The sequence below is a fragment of the Diplotaxodon limnothrissa genome, linkage group LG10 (genome assembly GCF_057381915.1).
Source record: "Diplotaxodon limnothrissa isolate DT_005_m linkage group LG10, D_limnothrissa_male_GT1.1, whole genome shotgun sequence".
Taxonomy (NCBI): domain Eukaryota; kingdom Metazoa; phylum Chordata; class Actinopteri; order Cichliformes; family Cichlidae; genus Diplotaxodon; species Diplotaxodon limnothrissa.
Genome location: NC_140605.1, coordinates 2,662,833 through 2,683,628, shown reverse-complemented (window position 1 = coordinate 2,683,628; position 20,796 = coordinate 2,662,833). Strand labels below are relative to the sequence as shown.

The 20,796-nt window shown below is 41.0% G+C and overlaps 2 protein-coding genes across 2 annotated transcripts in view; both read right to left on the bottom strand.

The window, feature by feature from the left end:
• The window catches only part of uvrag (UV radiation resistance associated gene), a 98,524-nt gene extending 90,319 nt beyond the window's left edge, over positions 1-8,205 (bottom strand). Inside the window, exons 1-3 of the mRNA XM_085364265.1 lie at positions 7,915-8,205; positions 1,212-1,329; positions 832-866 (exon numbers count right to left, since the gene is read on the bottom strand). Coding sequence (XP_085220391.1) covers positions 832-866; positions 1,212-1,329; positions 7,915-8,019 — 258 coding nt within the window. The 5' untranslated portion in view covers positions 8,020-8,205. The remainder of the gene's footprint in view (positions 1-831; positions 867-1,211; positions 1,330-7,914) is intronic.
• Positions 8,206-9,568: 1,363 nt separating this feature from the next.
• dgat2 (diacylglycerol O-acyltransferase 2) lies at positions 9,569-19,946 on the bottom strand. The gene is made up of 8 exons (XM_085364264.1): positions 19,665-19,946; positions 17,885-18,013; positions 17,589-17,696; positions 16,443-16,513; positions 13,786-13,990; positions 13,236-13,410; positions 11,727-11,911; positions 9,569-11,540 (listed from the first exon to the last, which is right to left on the bottom strand). Exons 1-8 carry the CDS (start codon positions 19,702-19,704, stop codon positions 11,386-11,388), a joined length of 1,068 nt encoding a protein of 355 aa, XP_085220390.1. The 5' UTR covers positions 19,705-19,946; the 3' UTR covers positions 9,569-11,385.
• Between the last annotated feature and the right edge of the window lie 850 nt (positions 19,947-20,796).

Sequence of the window (20,796 nt, the reverse complement as noted above, 5' to 3'; positions counted from 1 at the left end):
CATTTACATCATTTAACTATGTACCATTTCCCTTCATCATACAGAAAAATCTCTTTTTCCCTGGGTAACTTTCATGGACAGGCAGGAGAGGAAGGCCAAAAGCAGAAGTACAATCCACAGGTGAAGATAAGAACTAGCATTAGAAGCAGAGGGGAATGAAAACAGGAAGAGCAACAGGAAACAGTTCCTTATATGAGCGATGACAGGAAGGAGATGGAATAGCCGAGAACGCCAGCACAGATGTTAAATAAAACAGGAGGAAGTTGTGCTGGGAGACGACAGGAGTCATGACTCCTGAAGTGCATTACACTGTCTGTCTGCTGAAGGTACTGACGAGTACGCCTGGAAAGCAGCTTAGGTCAGCTCATGGCTCGGCAGCAAGCCCAAACAGTAATTGTAATTGACTACGTCTGTAGTTTTGTGCATAGCTGTGTCTGCATCACAAATAAAAGTGGAAATTAAAAAAAAAAAAAAAAAAAACCAAAACCACACACAACGACAAGGTAATACGACACAGCACGGTCATTTGCACAGCTTAATGATGCATGCAGGCCAAAAGAAAAAGCTGTTTAAGAGAAACACGGATCAAATTTTATTCATGCCGACACACGCCTGATATTTTATTCAGCAAATCATGTTAAACAAGAGCTGGCTACATGTGTGACTGGCAAGAAGGGATCAGATAAATGCCAAGCTTAGCATTCATAAAATACAGCACTGCTTCGCTGCTCGTAATGAGTACATTCTCCAACAGCAGGCTACAGGAAATGACAACATACTGGACCTATCCCAGGACGCGGAGAGGAAGCGTCTGAGGGTTAGTTTACTCACCAGTGAGTCTCGTATGACTTCACTCTTGTAAAAATCTAAGAAACATGAAAGAATGTTGATTAATGCACAATAAACAGGAGGAACTAAACCCTGAACATGTTTTGCTGAAGCTCAGCTGGACACCAGTTACACAAATCTATCACATACAAATTTTGCACTGACTGCATGTTCCAAAATCAGAGGAACGGTACAGTGTTAGTGCCACTTTCAAATGCATTTGCCTGAGATACTAAACTACAACTTGCTGCAAGTACAAAATAAATATAAATATGCGCACTGCCCATTTAACTTTATTTAAAAGCCTCTTGATAAAAAAAAAAAAAAAAAAATTGTACAGGATAAACATGATCAGTAGTGTGTGAGAGGACTTTAACACCGACCTCTAGAAATGCGGTCTCCTATACAAAGGTGGAGGGTGAAGTACGTGTCCAGCAGTGGAGAGCCATTCCTGTTGACAATGTTTCTGGCTGCGATGCTCCGAAGATGACGCAACCGTCTCTGTTTGCCAGGAGGAAATAGAGAGGGAGAGAGACAATGAGAAATAGTGACGATTATTGATAACAGAGTTCTGTAACCAGCTTAATTTGGCTCATGTGATTGGTCAAATCTATCCCACATATAAAACAGCTTAAAATAGCCGTCCTTTCTCATGCACAGAGGCAGCATAAGTAATGGAGGCGTTACTCATCTTCATTGTAACATTATGTCAGTCATCAGTTACTTTTTAAATCAATCCAGCAACACTTTAAGACTGGATTGTTTGAAGTTTTTGAAGTCAAGGACTTTGTTAGTGAACAGTCTTTTCAATCTACTAAAAATCTCATGTCTTGATCTAAAAGATTCCTGGGAAATCTTTTAGATCAAGCGCTTTTCGAGACCCTCAAAGCACTTTACAATTCCACTATTCATCCACACACTGGTGGAGGCAGCTACAGTTGTAGCCACAGCTGTCCGGGGGCAGAATGACAGAAGCGAGGCTGCCATATCGCGCCATCGGCCCCTCTGGACGGCACATCCTACAGTCTAACCTTTCCCTTGAATGGCCGGCCCACCTCCTTCCTGCAGCCATAGCGAGGACAAATCTAAGTCATGGGATTTCCCAAAAGATTAACGACTTCAAAAACAAACAAATGATTGTTCTCCAGGGGACTTTTAACCCTCTCCTTATTAATTTTATAATGTACATTTCTCAACAGGAAACATGGACCACATGGAAAACAAAAATAAAACAGCAAAATTATTCAAAACAGTTCAAACATCAGAGTCCTCTCAGACTACGCTCGAACAGAAGAGCACTGCAAAGTTGACCGCATGTTATAAAACGACCATACAAGTCTGATGGTGACACGTGGCTTGTAATCTGGGTGACTAGGTGGTCACAAGCCTTCTGTTATTCATGAGCATGCAGACATTATTTTGGATCAGGCGTGGGTAACTCCAGGCCTCGAGGGCCGGCGTCCTGCAGGTTTTAGATGGGTATTTGATCCAACACAGCTGATTCAAATGGCTAAATTACCTCCACAACATGTCTTGAAGTTCTCCAGAGGTCTGGTGATGAACTCATCATTTGATTCAGGTGTGTTAACCCAGGGTGAGATCTAAAACCTGCAGGACACCGGCCCTCGAGACCTGGAGTCGCCAACCCCTGTTTTACAGAGTGGACTGACCAAACTAAAGCAGATACGACAGGTAGCCCTGATAAGAAAACACACTTGAATGCCAGTTTATTAAGTACAGACAGTTAAAACTGATGCCAACTTTATGCAAGAGGCTTCCAACAAATCCCCACTCTCATACATTTAAAAATAAACGTAAGCTTTTTTCATATATGAACTGCAGCACTGAAAACTAAACCCAGACACGTATAGGTGAGAATGCAAATGTTCGAATAAGTGGGACAGGACAAATGGTCCTAAAAGCTCTTCTGATTGCCCAAGAAGTTTATGTAATGTGACATTTATGCATGAGAGGGTAGTGCAAATAAGTGTCAAGTTATTTCAAATTGGTATCATGTGTACTGCATACTGAGACAACTCCCACACATAAACCAAACTCAGTATTTCCAGTCATCTGAAGTGGATTATCTCCTCTTATTAACTACACGCAAGGGACCTTTTGGTCACACACATAAAAAAGTGTGACCGAAAAGTTCCTAGAATCTACGTGCCATATAAATCTAAAATGACTTAACTAAATGCAATTTTCCCTTCAAAGTTTTCATGTCATGCACTACTGGACCAGTTTCTGGACTGCTGCTAATTTAAACTCCCAAGTACCAGTTTTGCCCATGTGTACCGAGTGGGATGCAAATGCATGTAAGGTGGATTCATGGACCTCAAACTCCCCTGAATTTATGTCATGGATCATAGCTGCTGATGAGAGCTGAATCTCAGGTTATGGTCAACCCCGAAAACAGTGCATCAGGTCAAAGTGCATGCTTGTTGTTTGCTTTTCACAATTATAGTAATTAATATATATATATATATATATATATATATATATATATATATATATATATATATATATATATATATATATATACATACACATACATACACTTTGTGGAGTACTCAAAGTATTCAAAACTGCTCAGTTAAAACATGTATTATCTAGCCTGAGATTAGCACTGATTATAACCTGTAAAGTGAGTCAGTGTTTACTCAGTAAACAAGTAAACCAGTAAGGTCACAGAGTTTCAAACTCCCTTCTAAACTGGAAAGATTGGTGCACATTTAAGAATTTAAATGATGTCCCATTACAATTTCGCATTAGCGTACCAATAAAGTAAGCTTCACTCATGCCACCAATAGGTCGACTGTCCCACCAGGAAATAGAAGATTCTGGTGCTATGGAACTGTCAAAGATGCCGACACTGATTCCGCTTCTAGGGGCGTCTGATCGTAGTGTGGTTTATCCTGTCTATGAGAGGCTACTGAGACAGAAGAAAGACCCTACACTGACATGACAATGTGTGGCCGGGCTGCTTTGACTGCACTGTATGGGAGGTCTTTGAGAGTGCTGACATTAATGATCACACTACACATGTGACTGATTATATTCATTTCTGTGTGGACTCTGTGGTCCCAACCAAAAGGATTAAATGATGCGAATGACAACCCTTGGGTGTCAAACAAGTTCAAAGACCTTATAAGACAAAAATGCTTTCAGGAGCTACAATGATACAGCCGGAAGGGACCTTTAGTACAGTTAAAAGACAGAAGGCACTTTGTCATCAAGAAAGCCCAGAGATGCATTACTCTAACAACCAATGCCCCACATAAGGATAGGGGATAGGCTTCGCTTGACCTGCATGGTCGAATCTGAAGATTTTTAGATCATCTCAGTCTTGTGATACTAAATATTTAAATTTGGAAAGTATCCATAATTGTTCCTGTTCCTAAATCTCCTAGACCTTCAGGTCCCAAAGACTTTAGACCTGACCTTTCATCACTGGTCTTGTACATGGGATCATAAACTTGGCATCAAAGAGACCGCTGCAATTTGCCTACCAACCCTGTATGAGGGTGATTTATTGAACTATTTTACGTATTGCACACACTACTTGTATTTGTGGCCATTTCCCCGCCTTTTAACTACGAGTTGGGTTAAAAAATTGATCTTTAATTGATGAAAATTGGTCTTTAAGTCTGACGTCATTAGCCGTTTCCAAGTCCAGATCTTATAAATGGGCTAAACTTCAGTCAGGAGAACAACTGAGATAATCCATCCACAATACCAGGTTAGTCATTACTATACTGCTGCATGGGCTGGAGTTACATCGTAAGGGTTTAAAAACTGAGCTTTAAAAGTAACAGTGGTAATAAAAACCGAGAGAGGCCAACAGTGATCACTGACTGTTTTAGGGGCTTGTTCAGATTAAATAGAACAAGATACAAAGCATTAAAACATGTTTAAAACACAACAGACTTATTAAACACAGAGTAGTTTGGACCCAGAAGCAGGATTCATCACATCATCACTTAAAAACCGGATTGTGATAAATAGCATGGAGGTATTCTATTGATATAGAGACGCCAAATCTCCGTATTATTTAAATAAAATACTCTGGGAATACTACAAACAAGAGGGTTAATCTCATGCACCATCATCCTTCAGGAAGGTTAGCTGAGCAAACATACATGAAATCAGTGCAGCCAAGAAAACCATGCAACACTGGACACACTTAGCTTGACAGAGCATATCACAACATGTTTAAAAAAAGTAATAATCCCAATATATCGTATTGTGAGTCAAGTATTGTGATGATATTGTATTGTGGGGTGTCTGGTGATTCCCACCTCTACTTTTAACAGTTTTACTGAGTATTTTAACAGATAAAAGGGAAACAGAATTTTCACTTCTGTCTTGTTTAGCTTTCGAGATCAAGGATTTCCCTGGTAGTTAAACCAGAGTAGGAACTTTACTTTCAGACAAACTGACAACTTCCACAGGCTCCCCTCAGGACTGTGTTTTCTCTCTTGTGTTGTTTATTTGGTACACCAATTCCTGCACAAACACTACTACCACTTCAGTGAATCTCCTACATGATGGAAAGGAACAGCAGGGACCAGATCCGGACCATTTCATTAAATGCTGTGAGGTCAGGCCTTGTTCTCAACGCAGCAAAGATTTCAGGGGGCAACAATCATCCCAGCACACTATCACCAAACAGCTGATCCAGTCTGTGACTGAATATCAGTACCTAGGGGTTATTCTTGACCACATGTAAAGAACTTTTCAAGGAAACTTGTATCTTTCAAAGCGGGCTCTAAAATGCTCCACATGTTCTACTGTGCTTTTACTGAAAGTGTTCTGACTTTCATAATCTTTTGTTGGTTTGGAAATCCCTCTGAGGAACACTAAAAATCTGTAAGAAAGACAGTAACAGCATGAAGTGAATTGCATTACAGAGTTAGGAACGCATTTATAGTTATGGTGTTAGATGTTAGGCAAATACTGTTGTGGGTGACGAGAGGCATCCATTTGCCTCTTCTTTTAAAGTGAAACCATCTGGGTGGCGCTATTACCCCCTGTGCTTACAAAACACAGGCCAAACTGTAATTTATTCCTCACGGCACTTAATAGAGCATTTGTAGCAACAGATGTAGAGGGTACCAATAACAAGGTTGTTGGATCAATCCGCAGTTCATATTTTGAAATATACTGAACCCCAAGTTGTTCCCAATGCATCCATCAGGGTGTGTGTGAATGTTAAGAGTGCATAAAGCGTTTAGGTATAGATAAAAACAGGGTTTGGATGCATTTGATTGGGTGAATGAGGCTTGTAGCAGAAAGTGCTTTGAGTGCTCAAAGTGAGTGGAAAGGCACTATACAAGTACCAGTCCATTTACCAGTTCAATTTTTAAACATGGGAAACACATACGTTTCCCAGCTAGTTTGGACAAATCATCCTGTAAGGTCCAATGAAAGGGTCTTGATGTATTGTATGCTTTTATGCTGATGTGTTTGTTCTTTGTTGGTGTATGGAAATGCCACGTGGTTTCTGCAATCCAATTTTCTCATCATGACAAAGGTATTTATCCATCTAGGTCTCATGTGGTTAAAATGAATGTGCATATAGCCTGCATTAAGAGGTCATCATCAGGTTTTTTAATGAGATCACAGATAAACAAGAGGACCCATGTTAATTAAACAAATACAAAGGAAAAGTGTTTTAAATGAAATCTCTGATACTTTTTAGCAATTTATGGCCCAAACACAAAGCCAGTTGGTTTCCACTGTAATGCAGTAACTGCACACGATTAAGAGATAGAAAAACCCAACTATTTGCATGGCCAGAGTTCACAGATAAGCGTAAACAACAAATTGGTATACTGATTCTTTAAAGAGCAAGTAATGTGTGTATTTAGCTGCAGTTTAAGTAAAAGATTTTACTTACACACCACCCTCAAAAAACTGCATATCAGAGACTTGTGGTTTCCCAAAGTAAAAACAAAAACACCCAGTATACAGGATAAGATTGGAATATGTCGATAGTACTAAAATGAGGACATAGTTTGAATCATTCCAAATTGCATTATCAAAGTGTCCATCTAATCGATCCAGCACCTATCTGGGGGAGAAAAGAGTTACACTTAGTGGTGTAAATACATTATACTGTCTGTCATTTCACTGAGAAAAGAAAATCTAATGGTGCATCAGTGACACCCACGTTATGAATCCCAAGAATTTGCAAATGTCAATACACATTTGCGAGGTTTAACTACCATTAAGTAATAGTAGTAGTAGAAGATTTAAGTTTGAGGATTCATTTTATGCTGTAGGTTAACTCCATATTTTGGTTCCTAATGTTCAGTTTAGTGGTCTGAAGCAGGATAACAGTTGAAACAAGTCCAAGAGGTTCCTGCAGCACACAGACCTCTGGCTCACTGAAGCGAGGAAGTGTCATTTATCTCAACCCTAATAAAGATATTTGAAAACAACATGTTTTCTACTACAAATAATACCCAGCCAGTAAACACTGACGGAGATCTGTCGGTAGGAGACTTAGTTCCGGTTTAAGGTACGTAATCACAACGAGAGAAGCCTAGATGTCAAATGAATGAAAGCACGGAATTTAAAAGTCTTCCACTTAATCCCCGGGGTTGAACGGACCAATAACGCATTCAGTCTTGAAATGCTTCAAATCACATTAAAGCAGCCGTACGAGAGCGTTTAGTGTCAAATTAATGACACGCTGTATGCTGATTTTACTTAGCTGTCACCTGCGTGCTGACATGACGCCAAGTTAAGTTACCATTAGCAGAAGCAGCTTTGTACATAAATATGTAGAAAAATAATGCGATATGGCAGTACCATGAAAAGGCTAGGCTCCAAAAGCCAAACTGCGACCTAACTGGTTTCGGCGTGTCTGGCGAGTCAGACACACTTCCATTTATTTCCAACGGGCTAGCTAACTGCAAGCTAGCAACTGCTAGCTAGCTAGCCCGCCAGGCCTGCTGTGGACCTCCGGGCAGCAGTTACAAACTAGTACATAACACAATATGGGAGCCCGGTCCAAGTTTTCCCGAGTTCACCTGAATGAGTGTGATGACAACGAAAGCTCATGGGATTTGCATTTACCTGCTGGGATGTGAGCTCCACATGTAGGGCTCGAGAGGCTGAAGCTCCAGAGTTGGTGACAGAGGCGGCGGGGATAGCAAGAACCCGACCGGTGATGGAGTTCATCCTCCTGTCGGCATCTAGCAGCAGCCCCTCATTCAATAAAGCATCCCATCTCAGACATTCACGACACTTGGCTAAAAGTTGACGAAGTTCCGGAAAACTAACAAAGACATGCAGACACGAGTGTTTCTGTGAGGAAAGCGCTACAACAGCTGTCAGCTAACCAACAGGACGTAAACAAACTCTCGGCTATTTCGCTACGTTCGGAAATCCGTCTACGGAGAGGAGGCGCGGAACTTCAGTTGCTGATTGGCTCAAACCAATATCCGTCGCGTAAAGGCGGTGCCTGGTCGTGAAAATTCGCGTTTCTATTGGCGGTATCATCTGTTTGTCTCCCTGGAGGGGACGAGCATCCGTTGAATTCTGTCAAAGCTGCAAAATATGAGGAAGTTGTATGGTACAGCGTGACATGCAGGTGACAGTTTAAACGGTAGCACTGATCTCATAATCTCTACTGGTACAAAGACAGCCAGCGACCAAAGCATTTAAAATGTATATGCAAACTGATATGAACTTTTTTCGCTAACTTTCAAATCACAGACAGTATAATACGAATACACAAATAGAGACAGGAACTAACTGCAGAATACGCGGGTAGCTTAGGCAATGTAAAACTTAAACACACACATATTTAACATATTAGCAAATTAGTCGATGTAATATTTGTTAGGCCTCTCTTAACGTTGCATGCCAATTTAGATTCTGGTCTTGTGTTTTGCGTGTAACTCAGTAGTGTAAAGTTGAAATTCATCTTTAAGTACGATGACTTGTAAATCCACCACCTACATGTGAACAGCACAGTCAGTTATTTCAGCTTCATTCACACTGACTGCAGAACATTAAGCAACCACTAGGGGGCTGTATCAGCCACATTAAATAGTTGCGCTTCTACAGGGCCAGGAGACTGAAGGCTGCAGTCAGATAACGACCAAAAGTAGCTCCTATCTATCCACGTTGTCACCTTGACAAAAAACGTTAAAATGTAAAAGAACTTAGGGAAAATAAAAATGGACGTTCTCGATGGACTAGTCATACACTTGATGTGTTCTTATTGGTTTTTTAATAATGTTGAAGATGTTTTAATAAAGTCATATAAAAGATAACCAGTAGCAAATAATAATAATAATAATAATAATTAACAAGGTTGTAATTCAGATAAATAGGAATACAAGGCATATAAAGTGAAATAATTGCGTTTTGCACTGAGATGTGTTGCTCCTGTCATATTTTTTTTCCAGCTGATAAAAGGAGCCAGAGTACTTCCTGTCTTTATTAAGGCTTTCTGAGACTAAAGTCAAATTAACTAATGACCGCACTAAAAAAGGCCATAAGAACAAGTATAACTAACAGAAACTGAATAATGGAAAACCTTAAATGAACTTTGCGCACAGGCTTTATTCCTCAAACATTTTCAGTTTCACTTCTGAAAACAAGGCAACGACTCCATAAGCAGTAGATACAATGTTTATCATTCCGTTGTAGGTTTAACAATTTCAAAACATGACATACACAAGAGTGTATATGGTTAGTGCATAAAATGGAAAACATACAATTAACATTTACACGGTCACTTTTCATGTTGATCGTTTTTAAATGGGGTGGAATAATCCTCAAAAATATTCAGTTCAGTTTTATTTGCATAGCACCAGCAGATGTGGAAGCTAAAGTTTAAAATGGTCCCAGTGGTAATTAGCAGCAGTAGGAGCTGTAACCCTGAAATTGGAAGAGTGGCTCCAGAAAACTCCAGGTATAACATCAGAGGTGTCGGTCCAGAGGAACAGACAAAGTACGGCACAGAGCCCTAAACTCCCAGGTCTCTGGTAGAGAACGCGAGCTTGAGGATCACATCTATATCACCTGCAGGGAGGGATGAAAGGGAGGTTTTTTCCTCCCATAGAGGTAAATTGTGGTTTCAGAGGTATACTGTATGGCCCAGCTGGACTTTGAAAGTTTTTGCTGATAAGAGAATTGTGGATAATATTAAATACTCTCCAGCCAAATACTGTTCAAAACAAAGCATATATTTGGTGGGCGTGCTCCCTACACAGCACATACATAAGACTCAGATTTAGTAAAACATTGACATAAATGTGGGAAAGACTTCAAAGACACACCACACTTTTTTTCTGAAAACTTACAAAAGTTTAATTTAAACATCAGCAGAAAGATTATGCAACTCATCACACAGACAAGTCTCGCTGCTTATTGCTTGCAAATCCATTGCACAGGTATCACACTGCTCCATAGTAGTCGTCACAATGCTCAAACCAGTGAAAATTGCATCTGTAAATTCAGCCAATTCTGTTACACTTTATTCCCATCGACATGACGCACGCTTGCTTATTTTAAATGATTCCCCTGAAAGATTTTTTATAAAACTCACTGTAAACTGGAATCATCAAACATCAGGATTCCATCCATCCATCTTCACCCGCAAACATCAGGATTTTCACCCACAAAACCATTTTATCCTTTTCAACTACAGCTCAAAACCTTCCAAGACACTTAAGTTACAAGAAATCACGTAGTTTACACTGCATACATTAAATGTATCCACCCAGATAGAAACCCTGTCACCAGTATGAACATAAAAAAGAAAAAGAAATAAGCCAAGCAGAGCAGTGCCTGTCTTGGGGGTGAGGGGGGGGGAATCTTTGAGACTAAAACCTCAGAGGGTGATGTAAAACATCAAAAGTGCACCAGAAATATTTGTTGAGACAAATGCACTAAAATAGGCATTTCCTTGCTACAGAATTCAATTAACACTGTAAGGCTTTTCTACAGTCTTATGCGTTTGTGCATTCACCATACCTGGTAGAATTCCTTCACTTTCGGCCTTTAACCAGCAGGAATCACCACATGTCTGTGGACATCATATGTCTTTGGCTCGATTAATCTTTGGGCACTACCCAGTGATAAAGTGGTACCTTTCATTTGCATTGTTTGTGCGTTCAGCGTGTAGAGTTGTAAAGGAGCTCAGGAAGAAGTCCTGCAAGTTACCTTCTGGCTCCATCTAGTGGAGCTTAGCGACCACTGCCTGAAAGAAGCAGTTAAAACGTGACGCCCAAGTTTTAAAAGAAAACTGGGAGGGGAAAAAAAAGGCACTGATGAGGCACTGTGGGCAACCAGACAAGAGCAGCTGGGAAAGGCCACCATTCATTAAACCTGCCATTGCCTGAGAAAGCACTATGCGTGTGTGTGAGATGGCGCAGTGAGCAAAGGTTTCTTCAGTAAACATGCAAAATGTGTCATCTGCAGTCCAGAGATAATCTAGGCACCCAGGTGCGATGACGAAGGTGACGAAACGAAGACGAGGCGAGGGGTTTGGAGATGCACAGTTCGGGCCATTAGCAGCGACCCGTCATCTTCCTAGTGGATGTGCAGGATGTCACTCTCTTTCAGACCAAAGCGGGTCTTGTACTTGTCAAAAAGGCACTGGAGGGACTTGATGTACATTGCATGGTAGAGATCCACCGCTTCCTCTGATGCATCCTCAATTTTTGGCACAGTGATTGGCTCCCCAACTATTAAAAAAGAAAAAGAACACAGGAGACAAACAGTTAAAACAAACAGTTGAGCAAATATTGACTGTGTCCTATGAACTGTTTGGTTGGTCACTGTCCTACAAAAACTTTAGTAACACAGCCATGTCGAGGTCAGAGAAAACTAATCTGTACCGTACAGTCAAAGCAAACACGAGACAAACTTGCCTATGGTAGTGATGGGCTTGGAAAAAGGCACAATGCCCCAGGAGCTTCCAAAGAAAAGGCACGGGGCAAAGCCCAACATCTTCTGTAACTTCTTTTGCAGAGACCTCCAGACGGTCCCCTCGTCGAAGATCACCTGCTTGTAGGCGTCGTTCTCGCCGAAGGAATAGACTGGAACCAGATCAGCCCTGAGGGAACAAAGCAAGTGACTCAACACACCTGCCCGACCGTGAAAAAGAACACCACATCTATGCGAAACATCTAGAACACATAAAAGGTCATTGAGACTTATTTGAGAAAAATGTCAGTTAATAAACAAATATTTGTTCACTGTCCTCTTGCTGAAGCTTTGCAGTTGTTGTTCACATGACCAGAAATGTGGTTTTATGGTTATATTATAATCCTATCTGTGAATCTCCTGGTTTTAAAAGCAGTAATAAGAACAGAGTTTGAAGCGTTGCACACGTGTGATAACCACCACGTTCCTTACATGTCTCTACTTGCCTGAACGGCCAGCTTCAGTTTACCAAATATTCAAAAATAGCCAACAGGTTTGGATTTATGGTGCAATGTGCACCATCAGGAATCGGTGCAAGGAACACGGACAGTTTGTAAAAAGCATTCAATGTCCCTGTGGGGAGGAGCAGCCACGTTTTTGTATAACAACTGTGGAAGGTGTTATGTGATCGGGAAATTTCTTAAATCCACCCTGATCTGTAACTAAGCTAGAGTCTGAAGGTTTGCAGGGGCCGTTTTTAGACCACAGAATCAGTCGTTTTTAGAGAGAGATTTTTTCCAGCTGTTTGTGAAAGATTCAATCTGGTTTTCCATCCAGTATTTTAGAAGAAACAATCAGAGCATCAATCCCTTTGACCAAAAATAAACAATAAATATATTTGTTAAAGCGGACACTTGTTTTGTGACGACACAACACATCATTCAGCTGGTTGCAACATCGTCTCTATTTCATAAGCACTGAAACAAAGCCTTAGAAGTTCCACAAAATCAATCCAAAGTGACCCAAATTCACATTTGAGGCTTACATCAGCTGCTGTGCTAGCCTAATTGTAACGAATAAAGGTCTGCATAACTGCGTGTCTTTTCCAGCGCGTTCTAAGCTTCTTTGGATAGGGTGCACCCACTGATATGATAATCCTCGGCTGTATTTGTGAAGGAATGGGCTTGTTTGGGCTGGTGAGATAAACCGAGGGCCCTTCACACTGCAGTCTGTCTCATTAACGCATAGCCAAGGGGGGAGCTCAAACTGCCCAGCCCCTGAAAGTGAACTATATGTCACGAGGAGCTGAGCAGGGACAACACTGCACATTCATAGAATGATTTAGCAGCTCTCTCTTTGCAAGCATGTGGCCTTTCTGGGTATAATAATCTAGGATTTTGTTATTCCCGTGAGGTGCCGCAGCTCAGGGAATGACATTTTCCCATTCAACAACATATTGTGCGGGTCAGTGAAAACCACACGTGCTCGTGTCTGAAAATGCGCAGCCGACTCACCCTTTCCGCAGCGCTAGCCTAACGAAGCCTTTACGATTCTTCAGGGTGACAGAATTCAAGCCGGGTGTGCACTGCAGAGACTCGGCTGCCCCTCCGACAACGATAATCACAGCATTTCCCGTCCCATTCTGTGACAACAGGTAGTCGATGGAGTTCTTGTTCACAGGGCAGATACCTGTGGGGGGGCAAAATGTAGGTAAACTGCTCATTACAACTCAGATTCACTGAGTTTTAGGTCTCTGTACGAGTTACACACCAGCCTTTTGTATGCTTTCTATACCATATTGTGCATTAGGCAAAATCCACCAATATGCAGAAGAAATGTTAAACATTCAAAAAAGAAAACAAGAACTTATTCCACATGTAAGGGGCAAAAATGAAGCCTGAAGAGCAAACAGGCCCTCCAAACAGATGAAGCTCAGAATCAGTCGATCGATGTCAACTGAAGCCGCAGCAGGACAAAGGTCAGCTCTCCCAGCGCTAGTTATCACTTATTTTGACATTTTAAGAATTCAAACAAGAATTTCTGGCTTCTTCAGTCAAATCTCACCTCCAGACATCAGATAGTCTCGCAGGATGGGAAAACGAAAGTTTCCTGCTAGGGTTGCAAGGGAAGGCTTGATGCCAGGGAAATTCTTAGAGAAGCCTGTGGCCTCCGTCCCAAAGTTGCAGAAACCACCAAAACAAAAGATGCCGTGGGGATGGTAGCCAAAGATGTAGTTCCGGCTGGGCAGCAGGTCGTGAGTTTTAATTAGCTGCAGGACAAAAAGGACAAAGAGTGGATAAACAGTGTGAGACCGATTCTCAGACGAGGACAAAAGTTTGATGAACATGGATTTATTTTTCTGCTTTTATCATGCATCAAACGGATAAGGTGCAAAAACTGAAACAGACTTTAGACGAAAACTAAAGCCACTGCATGATAAATGTGATTAAAGGTGGAACCCCCTCCCCTCAAAAAAATAAATAAATACTGAAATGAGACCAATGTTCAGCGCCGTAATAGCAAGAATGCTAGCCTGAAATGGTGTGTTCAAGAATTTGTGATGTCTAATAGCTTACAAGGGTCAGATTCACCCTGGGCACCTTTATTCTAGACCACTGCGATGTGAACTAAATGGCATTTGGCTCGAGGTGCTCGAAGCTCAAAAAGAAAAATTAAAATTGAAGCATTCACCAGCAGCGCATGTTTCCAAAGATCACGGCCTGATTACTCAACAGTTTAGGAACTAGCTTCTCTTTTATCAAACTTTAATCACCAACCATATTTCTGTTCAGCAGAAGCATCCTGTAAAAAGAAGCTTATGACATCATCTGAACTGTAATATTTACTAGCTTTTTGTTTGTGAATGAAGGAAAAAAACAAAAAAAAAACCCCCAAAGATGGTTCAATTATACACAAAGCAATTCATGAATGAGAATCCAAGACAGTAAAGCAAAGTCCTGAAATATGAAGAACATAAATGGGTTCCAGTAACAATGTTAACAATATACGATCATAGCTGTATACTTTAGTGATTTTCAATATGGTAAATGGCCTGTATTTGTATAGTGCTTTACTCATCCAGTCATCCACCCATTCACACACTGCTAATGGCAGCTACATTGTAGCCACAGCCACCCTCGGGCGCACTGACAGGCGATAGTAAACATTATTGTAGGTATATTTTTTAACACTACATGTGAACATGGATGTGTAGACAGCCATTATTCATTGCACACACACACAGTATGATGTATACTGCTTTAGTAAAACTAGGACACTCTTATCAGCCAGACAGCACATACAATCATAAAATTAGGATCCAGTGTGCACCTGTTCAGGCTGACAGCAGTGATGTGTCAGCATTATCATCAAACCCATCATTGCACAATAAAGCTGTAAAGGTGAACATGGCCCATAAGAAAAGTGTGCTCTGATGTGCAGTGCAGACTTGGATCCATCACAATGTGTAAACAAAGCTCCATTAGTAGCTAGTCCAAAATAACAGCTGTGTAATCACATTAGCACAGGAGAACCCATTCAAGCTCTCCATGGCAGCGCAGGAGACCACCTGGCATATGTGGAGGATTACAGTGGGACTAGGGCAGCAAACACAGCACTTAACCCCTCGTACAGATCCAAGCAGAAGAAAAGAGAAGGAGGAAGAAGAGAGTCACTCGTTTCAAGAAGGAGCAGCAGTAATATAAAAGAGTACCTGATTCTAGTATTGAAGCAGACTTGCACATCTATCCGTGCAACACATTTCATAACAAGTCTCACTTCGGACTTCCTTCGGTCCTCACCTCAACTTCAGTGTTGGCTCGGACTTTGACCGGTTGTTTCCAACTCATAAATCATCAATACTCGCCCTGTGACTAACTCATGTGTTTGTAGATAATTTCAGGATATTTTGAAGTACAAAAAACAGTAAATCCCTCACTTTGACTGTGAATGTAACAGCTTCACATGAGCGAATAACTAATACAGTGGCTTCATCTGTGTTAAACATGAGGTGGTGACATCAATGAGAAAGGCCCAACTACAGTGAAGCATCTAGATGACAAAGAATGAATGCTTGGTTCATCACCCTGGATTTAGCACTCTTTGTTCTCAAGATCTGACCGACTTCAACATATTTGTTTAATAAATAAATTAAATAAGTAAATATATATTGCTCCTGGATGTTAGAGAGTGGAACGTTGGCCCTGTATTTTTATGACTACTGTGTAATGTGTAAGAAGACAGCTATCCTCCCTTTAAGCATGCTTTAACCGTGACTTTTGACTTCTTGTGTGACAGTATAGTGAGGAACAGCTACTAAACATCTGTACCATCCAACACAAAGCCCTTTAGCCTGACCAAGGATTTTATTGTCCCCTACACTGCGGAGTACCTGATGAGAGAAAAGCTTAGCACTGCTTCTTAGACCTTCAACTGGGGCAAAGTCTGAAGCCAACATCATACCCTCATCTTAATCAACACAGGACAAGTAAGAGTACAGAGCAGATGGCTCAATGCAGCCCCGATAAGCCTATCTGTAATGTTAAACGTGCACAACTAAACACATTTCACACAGGAGCAGCTTCATCTGACATAAGGGAGATGTTTAGGACCCATTTCCTGGAGTCCTGGCACCACCGTCGCTCTGCAAAGCTCCAGATTTCCCTATATTACAGATGAGTGCGTCAGCAAGGGAGCATCACAAAGATGACACATTCACCCACCCTGATTGGAAAGTAGTCTCGGAAATACGTCCACACTGTCCAGTTCCTCACCCAGGAGGACCTCCTGCCACCTGAGGAGAAAGTTACACATGAGTCACTCAGAGCATGCGCACAAAAATAGAACTAACCGTAATTTTTCGTAACAATTCAACCTTAGTTTTTTATTATACAGTTTATTAATCTGTCATTTAATTAGTTTTGCCCGGAAGTGCAGAGTGACGTCTTCAAATATTACCCAGTCAAAATAATCCGAACAACTGTCCTCTCATTAAGATGCTGAGAAATGAACCGAATATGCCTGAATAATAAGTTTCCGCACTACCCAAAATTCCCTTGAGCTCTACGTTTACATGTGCTGCCATGCTAGGGGTACAGTAAGGCTGTACACGGCAGAGCACTGTGTTGAGCTAAACCAGCATGCTAACATAAGCTAAGCCAGTAGTCTAACATGCTAATGTATAGCATTTTAGCATGCTAACATATAGCATGCTAACATAAGCTAAGCTAGTAGTCTAACATGCTAATGTATAGCATTTTAGCATGCTATACTTTAGCTAACATGCCAATCTATAGCATGTTAGCTAAAGTACAAATTTTTAAAATGATGAAAAAGAAAAAGAAACTCTTTAGCCGGATTAAACTGTCATTTCAAAGAATTTGGCACCAACAGGTGGGCAATTCTTTGTCTAAGACTCAAGGTTATTATAGTTAACAAAAACTAGACTAAAAATTAAAACTAGATGTGGAAAAATGTAGTTAACCAAAATGAAAATAAAAACTAAACTTTTGAAAAAAAATTAACTAATGAAAACAATTTGTGAACTTGTAAAGCTTATTAAAGTAAAATAAAAGGCAGAGGAAATAGCATTAGTCTAAAGCTTTTCTATCACCGGATGCAGAAATCCTCATCAAACGTGCCTAAAATCTCAACATTGTCATTTCACAAATCTCATTTTGGTTACTTCAAATAAATGAAATCATAAAAATAAAATCAAGAATTATAAGCAATTATTTTAGTTAAACCGCCACACTAGTTCACAGTGCCAGAAAGTCTCTCATTAAGACCTATAGTCCGGTGCAGCCAAAACTCAAACCATTAGGTAACAGTTTTGTTTTGTTTTTAAATTGACATCTTTCGTGGCTTGCCTTGTTTTGGGGTGTTCCAGTCAAAAATAAGCCAGGCTATATAAATGGCAGCAATCAGCCAGCAGTCAGTGCAGAAGATGTAGATCAGTAATGCAGTGCAGGCAGCACCTGGGGGGAGACGGGGAAATAGTCACTAAAGTTAAACCTGAATTCATCACAAAGGGTTAAGGTAATCCATCATCAGGGTGTAATCACACGAAAGAAGGCCAACAAGCCATCAACGAGTGTGTGTTCACTTTAAAGACTGATCTGACCTCCTTTACTTGTGACACTAATAAGTCAACTCTCTCACTCACCCAAGGCTAAGAAGGAGATGACCCACTGCATCACAGAGATCACCTGCAGATGCTTCTCCATCTTGGATGTGCAGGGCCATAACCCTGAGGGGAGGTCCTGCAGAGCGGAGAGGATGCTGGAGCCAGTGCCTTGAGACAAAAACAAATCAATGGATCAGGTATAAAAACAGAAGGAAGAGATAAAGATCACGCAAAAAAAAAATCTAGTCAACATTTCCCAGAAGAAATTCTTGCCTAGAGTTGATTTGAGTTAAACAAAGCCAAAGGTGGACATCAATCAAAACAGAGTTAATGATTTACTCCAGAACGGATTGCACCGACCTGTCCTACATCAATAATACAGTACATTTCCAGCGAGTCCAAAACTACACAGCCTCAGCTACTCACCAGGCTGAAAGAGTGAACCCACGCAGCTACGTGTGAGAAAGAAGCGCAAAGCAACATTAAGAAGCAACTAACGTGAGTCGAGGCCGTGTCACAGCGAGCCAATAAGAAGCTCTCGCACTCCAGGAAAACGCTGTCCTCTAATCCCATCTGTCCTCACTGAAAATAACCTGGTACCGGGGCTCGGCTGGTAATGCCTGCAAACTATGATGCTATGAGTCCTTGAGACTATCACAGCTTAAATGTGTGGCAGAGAAGTTGGCTGGAATTCAGCAGTGATGGTTAAACCAGCCTGCTTAGAGCTAGATCAAACTGGTGGGTAAAAGCTGAAACCAAACAAACAGTGTGATCTCCTGGAGAACAGGGGGCACAACAGGGGGGCCCACGTGCTTGGCTTTCAAGAGCCATCCTAGACCTAAACAGCTAGAATTATTGGACATGCAAGTAGTCGCCTCTAAATGCAAACAGCACAACGTTTTGTAATTAACACAATAACAGGCCCACATAGACACATCAGCTTGTGTTTGTATAGTTTCTAGTGTTCGTATAGTTTCTAGTGTTCATTTAAGCCAAGGGTGCCCAATCCCGGTCCTCGAGAGCTACCGTCCTGCAGCTTTTAGATGCATCCCTACTCCAACACAGCTGAATCAAATGGTTTGATCTCTACAGCATGCCATCATGTTTGGCAAAGGCCTGATAACAAGCCATTCATTTGATTCAGGTGTGTGGGAACAAGGATGCATCTAAAAGCTGCAGGACGGTAGCTCTCGAGGACCGGGATTGGGCACCCCTGATTTAAGCTATGAATCATATTTGATACACAGAAACCAAATGGCATGTTTGGATACAGTAACACAACAGGGAACCCCCCACTACCACCACTCCACCCCCATTCCCACAATAACCCCACGAATTATAAGCAAGATGCATGCAGAAAGCATGCGATTATGAGAGGTATGGTCACTTACATCCGTGTGTCATTATTCCATCAACTTTGAGCTAACTTGCAGCTGTCACTGTGTGGTTTAGGTTAAAAGCCCGAGTTTAGTTCCTCTCAACCAAAGACCATTCAGAGTGGAAGCGTGTTATAAGTATTCACAGAACACAAATCAAACACAGTGATTAGCAAAATACATAATAGCAAAATTCTTAGACAGTATTTTGAGCTTCTCCCACTGTGTCCAGATGAACAGAATCAACCTTTGGAGATTGATTTACCAGGATGATTGAGCATAGCAATATCCTATTAATTTCATTTCTGTTATCATAGTAAGTATTAAACTCCCGTTTTGTTTTGCATGCATTAAAACAAAACTCCAGGCTTGTTTGCGTTCCTATTCGTTTCGCTCCTTCACGCCCTTGGGACACTTTTGAAGACCCCAAATAACCATCTTACCTTTGATGAATCCCGAGTATGCAGCAAGTATGGTTTTCATAGCTCAGTCTTCTTGTTGGCTGATCAAAGTGCCCGAAAAACCTTTGAAATTATTTTTTAAACAATAATAAAATAAGTTAAAACATCAGGAGCTCCGAGCTTACAGCTCCGCTGTCATGACTGCGTTTAACAGCAGCTGACTGAAGAGTCCAGCGGGCATTTAATCAGCGCGGGGAGGAGCAAGAAGCCAGGAGGTACTGCGGGAGTCTGCGGACACCAAAGCGGAGGCAAGACTGCAGGTAACGTGGAGGAGCAGTGCTGCCGCTGAGCTGCTCTCTCTGTATTTATGAGGCCAGTCACGTGGGTCAGCGACCTGTTCAAAACATGTATTGACCATTCGTGCCACAGCTCTTCAGCATGCCTCATGGGACAGAGGAGCTGTGTACAAACATGTGTCCAGCTGTTTTATGGCCAGAAGCCAAGTAATAAACGGTCCCTTTCTCCTTATTTTAAAAAAAGTGTTTTGTTTTGGGGGGTTTTTTGTTGTTGTTTTTTTAGAAAGGAAGTCTGTTTTTAATCGAATTAAACTTTTATTCTTTATTATTATTATTTTTGTCTAAAATTATTTGTTCATAGCTATAAACCTTAAAATCATTAGTTTTACTATATTTAAGCTGCTTTTTAATTTTTAGTTATTTTAATAAAGCTGCTTACTTTATATCAGGGTCGTAGGTATTGACTGATGCCAAAAGCAACTCTTGCAAAAGAAGTTGCACCGGCCTTACATCATTCGAGAGATGTTGCACCCTCCGCATACAGAGTTCAATGTTCTGTCTCCAAATTGCCAAAGCTAAGTTACTCGCTTGTTTAAACGCAGTCGGCAACTATTTATAGCTGCGAATCATTTTCCTAAGATCTAAGATTTAACACATATGTAATCTATGTACAGTATTGTGCAAAAGTCTTGCGCTATATTCCTTTATATTTTGCTGGGAAAATGGGAAATATGTGCAACGATTTATTGACACGTGCAAACATACATTGAAATAAAATAGACAAGAAAACGTTCTAATAATTATATTGAACTTGAAAGTCAGTATTTGTTATGACTGAGTTCTTCAGCACAGCCTGAAGCTTATAGTTTCCTGTCGGA